This window comes from Falco biarmicus, chromosome 7, assembly GCF_023638135.1.
Source record: "Falco biarmicus isolate bFalBia1 chromosome 7, bFalBia1.pri, whole genome shotgun sequence".
Taxonomy (NCBI): Eukaryota; Metazoa; Chordata; class Aves; order Falconiformes; family Falconidae; genus Falco; species Falco biarmicus.
In genome coordinates this window covers 51,505,657-51,517,210 of record NC_079294.1, presented here as the reverse complement: position 1 = coordinate 51,517,210, position 11,554 = coordinate 51,505,657, and the positions used below count along the sequence as shown (strand labels likewise).

The 11,554-nt window shown below is 41.6% G+C and overlaps 1 protein-coding gene across 3 annotated transcripts in view; it reads right to left on the bottom strand.

The window, feature by feature from the left end:
- The window catches only part of VPS13C (vacuolar protein sorting 13 homolog C), a 97,315-nt gene extending 87,019 nt beyond the window's left edge, over positions 1 to 10,296 (bottom strand). Inside the window, exons 1-6 of one of the 3 annotated variants that reach the window (XM_056345884.1) lie at positions 9,903 to 10,296; positions 8,292 to 8,335; positions 4,257 to 4,299; positions 3,368 to 3,463; positions 2,523 to 2,624; positions 93 to 155 (exon numbers count right to left, since the gene is read on the bottom strand). In XM_056345884.1, the coding sequence (XP_056201859.1) occupies positions 93 to 155; positions 2,523 to 2,624; positions 3,368 to 3,463; positions 4,257 to 4,299; positions 8,292 to 8,335; positions 9,903 to 10,002 (448 nt within the window). In that variant the 5' untranslated portion in view covers positions 10,003 to 10,296. The remainder of the gene's footprint in view (positions 1 to 92; positions 156 to 2,522; positions 2,625 to 3,367; positions 3,464 to 4,256; positions 4,300 to 8,291; positions 8,336 to 9,902) is intronic. The other 2 variants (XM_056345882.1, XM_056345883.1) reach the window with 2 other exon arrangements.
- Between the last annotated feature and the right edge of the window lie 1,258 nt (positions 10,297 to 11,554).

The following is an 11,554-nucleotide window of genomic DNA, read 5'->3' as shown; positions in this document are numbered from 1 at the left end:
TGCTTTGGGAGAGTGTTTTTTAATTTTTATTTTAAATGTAAGCTGCATACCTATTATGCATGTGCAAAACATAACTAACCATGCATACCCACCAGGCTTAGCATCCTTGTAAATCAGACTCTCCAACCCATACAAGGAATCTTGTGAATGAGTGCCTTGGTCCACATGGCAGCAAATAACCAAAAAAATACATTTCATTTAGAAGAAGAAAATCAGCTCCTGATTTAATGTTAAGTTTATAAAACTCATATGACACATTAGTATTTCCACTGCAGTACCTGATAGCCAGAGTCACTTCAGAATATCTAGTTTCAAAGATTATCTACACAGGCAAATTATGCAATTTTCATTTTACTTATAACCAGCAAAAGACAAGAGCTGCAAGCTTTGGTCTCCATATACAAGTTCTGATACTGACAGATTTTAACAGATTAGGAAACAGAAAATAGCAAAGCTTGTTACCATTTCCTCATCACACTACACAAACCACACAGTGATATGACTATTTTGCTCAATATTGGAATAGCATGTCTAAAGAAAATATCCCCAGGACTGTATGCTAAAATCCTCTCACACAAATGCAAGTACCAAATCCAAATTCTAAATACATTGTCAGGTGAGTACTACCAGGAAAGCAAATACAGCTAAAAATTCATGGACACTGGTAACTTCCTTTCCAATGTATTTCCTAGATTTTCACCAGATATTGTGTGCTATTAAAAGCCTACAGAAAGAGCTGAATTTCTTAGAAGTTTATGTTGTGGTAGGGCAACTTGGGCCCCTAGACTTCATCTAGCAAAAAGTAAGGAATCTGCTCATGCAAGAACTACACAAGTCCTCCTGAGTACAATATTCTAGTACAACATCAGAAACCCAACTAGCTACTGCTGAGATATGATTGCAGAATCATAAGACTGTCTCAAGTTGGAAATATCCATAAGGATCATGCTGGGGTATGACTGAGAGGATAACTACAGTTTAAAATAACCCAATCTGATTGTTCCTCCAGCTTTTCCTTCACAAGGCTTAAAGTTTAAAATCACAAAATGTGGCTAAACCTAATTCTAGTTCAACAGAGCTGAGCTACTGAGGTTATTTTTTTTTCCCCAAAAAAACCCTTACAAATGCTCAATGTAGTACATTTCTTTCAAAACTGACCACTGTCACAGGTGCACAGACTCACTTGTCAAATTATACGAAGTTCCAGAATTGGAATTCCTCAAGCAGCACCTATTAGGTCAAATCCTTCTTGTTATATTATCCCTTCATCCCATTGCTACTGGCGCAAAGAATAATGGCTGAAACACTGCTGCTTTACAGCATTCAAGTTCTACATGCCCAAGGTTAAACCTCTATGAACATCCCTTTGCCCCTGTATGAAGTAATGGCTGCAAAATTAATTCACTGAAGCTGTCTTAGCTCTCATACAGTTTCTGACGCACCAAAGACAAGAAATAAAGCAAGGCCTCTTTCTTCTACTGTAAATGGATTGCCAGTTCACTGTCTGAAGGAAACTGCAAATATACACTTCAAACTAGCAAAGCAGGAACAAGGCAGTAGAGCATCCTGTAACTGGAAAATTAAATAAACAAAGAGAAAACAATCAAACTACCTTTTCCTAAGTGTTCTAAGCATAATTTCATTTTCAGTAACTTCTCCATGACTTACAGCATTACAGGTATTCTAGAGATCCATCTTAAGAACCATTATACTGCCCAACAAACAGCTCTCACTTCAGAAAAAAACTTGAGTAGTAACTTTTTCCTCTACCATATAATTAGTTACCTGTTATTAGTTCTGAGCTTGGTTTCTATGCAAGCTTAATTTATACCATAATTCTGTTAAAAACATTTATTATGACAAAAAAACTCCACCCAAAAATCAGGTTAACTTGACTGAAATGATCAATTATTTTAACCTGTAATTGAAAGTGTAAATTTTTTTAATGACCCTGATCAAAAGTTTTAAGTAAAGTTTCCTACAGTCATGTTCAATTGTTTTCTTGCATCACAAATTATTTCCTACTCAAGAGTCTCATTTCTCAAACCAGTCAAAACATAGTACATAGGACAGCAGAAATTAAAACAAAAGCATTATTGTTGAAGTAAAAATTTACAAACCTTATCAGTCTCTAATTTGAAGTTTTCTTTAAGCAAAGGACAACCTGTCACATGCACGTCTAAAATACATTATTAATTATCTATTACTGATGAAGATATCAACATTAGCCTCATGCAATACAGTTTCTACCTCTGGTCCTGTTCCCCTAAAGCTTTAAGCTGGGGGGAAGACATACCAGATTATAAAATTCCCACTCCCATGAAAGCTGACTGGATAAATGAATGGTTAAAAAAAAATAACATTTATTTCAAGATTTAGAGGAAAAAGGTTTTTCAGAGCAGTAAGATGAGCTAGACACTTGAAAAAACAAAGTTTATTAAGTCAATCACAAAATGGGACTTTTCTTTTATAGCACAGTCTAAGTCCTCAAATTTCAGGGGAGACTTATATTAACTCAGTACCTTTTTCTGCTGCTTTCTGCAAGGCCTCCTCAATCCTTGCCAGTTCCTTCTGTTTATTATCCTGCAAGTATTTTTCTTCCTTCTCTGCATCATATTTAATGCCTGTAAGCCAAGTTGGGACCACTTTAATCGTAAATTTCAAGTTATATAAAGAAGCAACTCACACTATATTCAACACGATGTTGCAAAATACCTCATTTGAGATAAAAGCTATTCTAGGTTTAATTGCTGAAAGCTGCATCCAGCCTCTGAAATTGTAATCTTTACACACTAAGACATAAAAGGATTGTACCAGCATTCAAGCATTACTTCACAAGAGAATTCACATTTCTTCATAATGGGAATTCATACTCTTAAGTGTGGCCTGTGCAATAAGTATATTTGACACTCTAAAAATGTGCAAGTTTTCTTAATATACCAGAGGTTCTGATTTCAGGGAAAACTAATCAAGTTCTCTGATGCTCTTCTCTCTCCTTAAACACAGTTCTAATGGAATTACTACTTTTGGTTGTTGTCAGAGGCAGGTGAAATATATCATGCAACAGCAAAAATATCTAAATCATGCCAGAAAAGTAGATTCAGAACAAGCATACTTCAGAGGAAACTTGGCTGCTGAATTGAACTCGGAATGGATACAACCAAGGATTTCCATAAAAGCAACAGGTGGTGTTTTCGCCCACCCTTCTTCCACTAACTTGCCAGCATTTGTCTAGAAATTTCCCTGAGGAAACAGAATGTAAAAATGGCAGCTTACACTAATTATTTGCTATTATATACTCATTTACATGGTACCTTGAGATATTTTTTTCTTCTATTATTTAACTGCATTGGTGAAGTTTACGTACTTGCTCCAGGAACTATCAGAAGATATAAGCCTTCTAGAGTTGCAACAACTGCCTCGCCATACAGATTCTTCCAAGGAATCTTCAGAGTAAGTTTATCTAAATAAAAGAGATAGAGTTAAATCAAAACAAAAATCTACACTGTGCTTAGTCCAACCACCTCAGCCATCAAAAAACATGAGCCCTATATTCTGATGTCCTAAACACCTTAGAAAGTAAGGAGAAACTGTATGGGTTTAAACATTTTATAAAGCCCTTGAAGTGAAAAAACACATACAGAGAAAATATAAGCCATAACTTTAAGCAAGATGATGCTGTTAGAGTCAGAAGACTTCAGACCAAAACCTGAGATCATGACTGGAGTTCAATTCACTGGAGTGAACATGATTTTCCCAAGGAAGTAGAAGAAGAAATACAACTACATTCACCTTTAACAAATGGAAAGAGATTTTTAATTTAAAAAAAACACCAGGGAAAGGATTTTTAAAAAAAAAAAAAGCATCTAATAGTTTCTAAACCCTTGGCATGTTTACCACTTTCATGAATCTTACATAAATTCTTCATATTCCTAGTATGTCCTTTAAAGAGCCACACACACTCTGCCTATACTGAACACCCTTGATCCTTCATTATCTAGGAAGAACGTCTCAGACCTGTTTTTCGTACCAGCCTACAAAGTTCACAAACAGGGTTTGCCAGACAACATTTTTACAATTTATCCAGGGCAGTCACATCAGACTTCTATGCTAGTTTCAATAGCAAGTACAATTACAGAGAGCATTTATGAACGCTTGACAAAAGAAATTCAGAGTCAGGACTGACCTTCAGTCTTGTACTAAAATGCCTGTACTAAAATTTCCATTTCAATACTACCATTGAAACAAAAACTTACCTATCTGGCCAACTTTTATTCTAAAAGGTACATCCAGTTCACTCTGTGAGGAAAAAAATAAAGTATTAAACAGGTCTATGTATTCTAAAGACAAGCTGGTTTATACAGTGAAATTATTATCTTTACTTCTGTTAAAACTGTTTTGCCAGAACTGAAGTTCCAGAACAGAAACACTTCTCCATTTGACAGAATTTTAACTATTTAGCCATACTCATGTGAACACATAACCATAAACATGTTTAGGCTTGCAAAAAGCCTTAAAATAAAGCATGTACAATTTCTGGCAATTGTCTCCTAAAAGGATGATAATGCCTCACTCCAAAGGTTACTGAAAATTAAAATTTTACCTATATACAAGAATTTCATTTTACATTTTTATTCATTTGCCATATAGGTGGTTTTTGTTGTTTTTTTTTTTTTTACAATAGTACTTAGTATTTGCAAACACATAAAAAGTTTTACTAACAATACTGAGAAGTTCTTTGCAAAATGCCTTCCAAAAATCATGATCAAGAAAGGCTTAGAAAGATGAAGAACATGTGACAAATGTGCAATTATCATCATCAATTAAAGCCTCACAAAGTATCTCTCCTATACAGTGTACAGCAAAACCAGAAATATAACTACAAGAATATCATGAATAGCAAAGAGGGACAAAGTAAAGAGAAAGTAGAAAAAAATCAAATAAATAAAAGGAAATCGTAAAAAGTAAGTCTCAGAAAATAAAAATTCCAGCACAGTCTTCCACTTCAGCATTCTTTTCAAATAACTTAACCACAATTCAAAGACCTGAAGTCTTAACCTCAAAGGCTATAAAAAGCAAACCCACTTTCCTAAACGAGATAGGCATTAACCACTTGTCTCTTCCCATGCACTAGAAAACAACTTTGACCACCAGTCTTCCAACAACTTAAAAGCATTTAACAGAGCTGCTCCAAAAAAGAAGATTAATATCCAAATTAACGTGTCTGCCAGATTTCCACAGTTTTTAAAAAGTATTCTGAGCTGCAGTTAGGAGCCTAATATCAACCAACTTTAAGTGACTAAGCTTGTGACAGTATTTCCATGGCTTTTTGCTTTTCAGCACCTCAGAGAAACAACTGAAAAGCAAGACCTATGGAATATTTTAACCCTTTCCTGGTTATAAATGCATAGTCCTAGAAACTTATCCTTATGCATTCAATTCTTCCTGGTGACAACTGCTCTTCAGCACTTCCCAAATATTTCTTCCTGCAGGCTCCTGCACATTAAAAATCTGGTCATTAAGCTTAACTGGAAGCTTTCTTCTCAGTTTTTATTTTTCATTGAAATGTATCAGGAGAGAAAAGAAAAACAGACTCACTTAAAATAGTCTGATCTCCAAACTTTGTTTTTAGTAGTAAGAACAGGCATAAGAGGAGGCTGAAACATATTGTGAGAGCAAAGAAAGATCTCTGCTCTTGATAGAGCCAGGAACAGTAGAAGTCATGTAGAAGCAGATAGCAGAAACCAAATCCACCCCATTTAATACTTCATTTATGAACCACAGCTAAATTCTGAGGAGGACCTGCTCAGTTTGGCCTGCTGAAAGGACAGGACCACGAGTTTGACATTGAAAAAACAGTTTTCAGAAGAAAACTGAGGGGGAGGGGGGAAGTGAAGGATAGGCTAGAAATTAAAGATGCTTTAAAGTTGTTGAGTAAAGACAACAGACTGACATAAATTAAAAACCGTGAAAGCACTGGGGTTTGATGTTAACATGAAAAAAGATCTACTGAAAATACTTCAAGACTATAACTGAGAAGAAACAGGCAATTTTAGCTTTGAAGATTAAGAGCTGTGACCAGCTGGGTACTGGATACAAATTCACAAGTAAAGCTCAGAATTCAAGCTTTTTGGTGGTAATGACGGATACAAGCCGAGAAACACATAACAAGTTTCTAAAGAGCTTAGACCAGTTTGTCATCAGTCATTTTTCATTATGATTGAAAAATAGGATAAAACTGAAAAAAAATCCATCAAAAGGATTCATTACTATCACTACTATAAGTTTTTAATGAAGTAGAAAAGGAATATCAATAGCAACTGCCCCATTATACTCATCTTTTTTTTTTGTAGCTCAAGTCACACTAAACAGTACAGCCTCAAAAGGTAAAAAGTACGTATTTCACAGAATGACACTTCAGCATTTTGGGTCAGTAAACTCTTGAACATATTTTTTAGGGGAAAGAAAGGTTACATTTTAAAGGTGCCTAAAAACTAATTTGTACAATTTTATTTTAGAAATTTTACACTAACCTTCTTAAGACTACTTTGCATGAGCTGAAGCCTAAATTTTTACTGAGGTCTGACAAACTTCCATCTTAATGAAACACTCTTTTACTATGACCAAGGGGGGGGGGGGGGGGGGGGGGGGGGGGGGAGTGGACTCAGCAAGCATAACAGTAAAAGTTAACTGTTTGCTCACTTCCCTTTTCTTAAGGACTTTCTTTTGTTACATTTAAAAAGTACTGTACCTATATACAGAAATTAAAAGGTAGTTATTTTCTGGTGGAAAACCTTAAGAGGAAAACAAAAACAATCCAGACAGAAGACAGGTAAACTAGAAAAGAAAAAGTTGGACCATATCACATTCCTTTAATCCCTTCTTTTGCAAGAAGGTAGAGGCTACTCCGCTAAAAGTGGTGTTCAATATCAACCTTCATTTAACTACTTTTGCACAGAAATCTAACATACTGCTATGGTAAAGCAGCCCAAAACATCCCTTGTTTTCAGTTCTTGAATTCGTCTTAGCTCTGGTCAGTCACATACACAAATATGCATTTTTAACAGCTAGAATCATAATCAACCTTGCTGTCATCATAAGAAGGAAAGACATGTAGAAAGTAGATAACACTTCCTTCTTTCCTTTTTTAACGGCCAGATTATGAAGATATTTGTATCAAGAGTTTTAAAGTACAACAAAATTATCGTGAATGGATGAAATGGGAATGGAAAATATGAAACTTCAGAACAATGATGAGAAACCAATAATTATGTCATAAAAAGATCCAACTGTTTTCAATTCACAGAAGAGTAACAGTTCTCAGTGTAGTTTGAAGCACACAAGATTGCAGTGAGATTCTCTCAGTAGTGCAGGTGTTCATTAGCTCAATTAAAGAACATAATCAGCCAGTTGTTTGGGGTTTTTTTCAGACAAGAATATGGGTACATCTTCAGACAAGAAAATGGATTCATTTTTTTCCTTCACTCCGTCATTTCTATTTTAAAAGCAAGAGAATGGACCATTGGAATAAACATATTTACTTCCACAGAGTATGTATTTTAATGACTGCCAGTCTTAATAAGCATCAATTTACACAGAAAGTCATAAACATAAGCTTCAATCCCATCAACCGAGGCAGAAGGATGAACTTTTTCTCCCTTCATCGCCACGCCAACAAATGAGAAGAAACTTCTGCCTTTCAGAAGACTTAGATCAATCAATGAATGTGAAATCAGGCCTTGAAAAGCCACTTACTCAACCAAAGCTAAAAAAAACTCAACAGCAAAACCTAAGCCTATGAACACTCATTAGATCTAGTAAATTGTTCAGAAACATACAAACATCTCCTGTGTGGACATACAAGAGGAAAAAACCCTACGACTTAACTATGAATTACGATTATACAGTAGCAGTCACAGCAGAAATTAAATTCTTTAAGTTGTACTGGATGACCAAAATAGTGACAGAAACACATCAACACCTTTTTTAAAGTTTTATCATGTCAAGCCTCAAATACTACAACAGGCTGTATATGCATGTATGCATAAACACGGAGAAACTCGCCTCAAAACCCTGTTGCTAATTGCTCAGCAGTTACTTTTCTCTTCTGAAGGAACACACTTACCTTTTCAAACGTAGCTAATTTTCTTCCTTTGATCCAGTAACATGGGCAAAATTGGAAACAGTTAACCAAGGACTGACTTCTTGTTAGACTACAGTAAGTAACATTTAAACGTAAGACTTAGACTTTTGACACAGAAAAGCAATTTAAAAGAAATTAGCACACTTACTAATGCATTCTCCTTTATCTGTAAATTGTCAAGTGCCACATTACCTATTTAGAAGAAAAAGAGAAGTACAGAACAAGTGACTTTCAACTATTATGTAAGTTGGAACAAGGAACACAACTACAATCCTCCCAAGTACACATGGATAAAATCTGAAAACCTTACTCCAGTTACAGAACAGCACAATGCGTCTAATTTGTAAGTCATTAAACACTGATTATTCAGACAAAATTTCATGGTGGAAGAGATTACAGAAGCTTCACCAACTTAAAGGTCCGCATGTTTCTACTCTATTAAGTACACCTACAGTAACAGCAAATCTTTCTTACTATTCACTTTATTGCAAATTATAATTACAGTTCTATCAAGGTAGGGTAGACTAGGAAAAGTGTATCTTGGTTGTGATGATTTTATGTAACAGAAAAATCATGAATCAGAAAGCCACAAAAACACATGCCTGTTTTCACAACACATTAGCTTTTCCTGACACAGGCAACATAATAGGATTTCCAAAGGAAACACTGGCACACAGAATTTACCTGAGGAAAGCACATAGCATATACCTCTTAGTGCTTTTAATGCCATGTTCGATTTTTAATGTATTAATAATTTATAAATATTTATCATCTATTAGTAATTTATGAATGTTAGAATACTTACTACCATAGCAAGAGCAAAAATAAGATGACGAGAAAAGTCTCGTCCCTTACGTGTGGGAATCATTTAAAACAGCCAGCCGTACTTCAACTGGGCTTTTGCACGCCTACAGCGTAGCAAACCAAAATGTCCAATATATTCACAGATAACATCTGCTCTGTTTTATCGCATTATCACTTCTGTTCAACAGACATTATTTACACCAATAAATCAGCCGGTTAAAGACACCCGAGCACCCCACCAGCCGCCCCTCTGCCAAGGCCTCCTCTCCTCCTGAGGTCACTCCACACGGGCCCGCTCGCAGCAGCACACTCCTACTCCCAACCGGTACACCCTCGAGAAAGAGAGGCCAAAAAAGAGTTGTTGTTTTGGTTTTTTTTCTCCTTGCCGATCGTTTCGTGCCTCAGCGCACTCCGAGGCCAGCGACGTGCGCCCACGCTGCGCCTCAGCCCCCGGGAGGACCCGCCGCCGCGGGAAACCCGCTTCGCACCTTCTCCCCCCACGGCCCCTCAGCGCAGCGAGGAACCCGCCGCTCCCCCACAGGCCGCCCGCCCCGCTAGGGCAGGGAGAGGGGCCAGAGGCCAGGGGCACGGGGCGACCGACGGCCCGTCATGGGCGGCGGGGTAGCGGGCACGGCCTGACCGACCGACCGCCCCTCACCAGGGGCCGCGGACCGCCCGCAACTCACGGTGGGGAAGGGGCGGCGGGGTACGGTCCGCACCACAGCCTGACCGCCCGTCCCTCACGGAGGGCCGCGGCTCCGCCGCTCGCCCTCTCCTCACAGAGTGCCGCACCGCACACTCGCAGCCCGCCGGCCCCTCAGAGAGAACGGCGGCCCCGCCGGCCGCCAGCCCCTCACGGGGGTACCTCAGCCAGCGAGCTCCACTCCCCGCCGCGGCGCGGGGCAGCGCCCGACTCCCGTGACAGCGCCGGGGCACGAGAAAAGGGGCTCCTTACCCCCCCATATGCCCAGCTTGAGCTGAGACTTGTTCAGGTTCTCCACATAGTCGCCCAGGAAGCGGTTCAGAAGATCCGCCACCACCGACTCCAGCACCATGGCGGAGGCGGGCCCCACCGCACGCCAGCCGCGCCGCGCCGTACCGACCGGGAGGGCAGGCGGAGGAGGGGAGGGGGCGGCGGGCGCGGCCCCGGCGGTCAGGTGACGGGGCGGGGCGCGGCCCAGCGTCTGACGGGCTGGCGGGGCGGCGCGGTGCCCCCGCGCAGGTGCCGAGGGACGCGGGCGATGGAAAGGCTCGGAGCAGCGGCGCCGCGCTCCCCGGGAGCGGGCTGGGCCGCGGGCGCGGTACCGAGGGCCGGGGCAGGGGGCGCCGGGCAGGGCGAGCCGGCGGCGCCTCAGAGCCGCGGCGGCGATCGGGCAGGGGGAGGGGCCGGGCCGGCGCTTCCGCGGGCGGCGCCCCCAGGCAGGGCAGCGCCCCCAGGCAGGGCAGCGCCCCCAGGCAGGGCAGCGCCCCCAGGCAGGGCAGCGCCCCCAGGAAGCGCAGCGCCCCCAGGCGGCGCGCCCCGGCGCTGAGGCGACAGCGCGGGTTTCCCTGGGCGCCTCAGGGGACGGCGGCCGCCGTGTGGGAGGCGGAGCGCGGGCACGGAAACCTCCCAGCGCCCTCCGGCCGCGCCCGGCTAGGTGCCCCGTGGGCCGTTCCCGCCGAAAGCCGTGCGTACACCTGAGGTACGGCCTGATGGCTTGTGTATGCAGCGCTAGGCTGGAGGGCTGATGCGAGAAAACACAGTGAAAACCCTCAAACTGTGCAGGCAGGAGCCGCAGAGGTAACGGGAGCCATGGGCAGGCGGGCAGGGGCCGCACTGCCTGGGGAGAAGGGCTGGGGCCCGCTCAGCGCCTCGGGGGGCAGTCGGTACAGATGAAGGTGAGCCCCACGGGAATGTCAACCAGCCTTCTGACAAGGACGTGCTAATTGCTGAAAGAAAAATTACTGAAGTGGTAAGACTCAAGGACGCTTGGATAAAATAATTGTGGTAGTGGGAGATCACGACCTCCTACTCCAATGGCCCCCCAAACAGAGTGAACCACCTGCTCAGGGAGCATGGGTAGTAAATTTACAATGAGCTGTACCTTTAAATTGAAGCGAGAAAGCAACTAACCAATAATTAGCTCGTAGGTGTAGACTTTGGGCAGAACTAACCAACTTCACTGTATAAATATGTATTGTGAGTACAAGTAGGTGTGCAAGTTAGGAGGAGCGATCCCCTTGCACCCAGTATCACAATAAACACACCTGCTTTGTAACTTATCCTGAGTTATAGAGTTTAATTCCACACATCAGTGCGACTGTGCCATCCGTCCTGTTTGGACCTTTATTTCAGGTATAGGCAGCCTCCGGGGCGAACGCCTGCTAGCACTGCTTCGGCTGGGACTAGACAGAACCTGCCTTGTGCTTGGGGTTCACAAGGAGACCACCTTGTCTGCTAACCTAGCTGTTCAGTGACTTGAAAACTCACAGGCAAAGGGAACATGAGTAAGAATGTCAATTGTAAACCCCAGGTGTTTCTGAGTTCCCAGCACTGCAGGGAAAGCAGGTGAGAGCATGTGGCTCTGTGTGGTGAACCCACAGGCAGCGATGTCAGCATGGGAACAT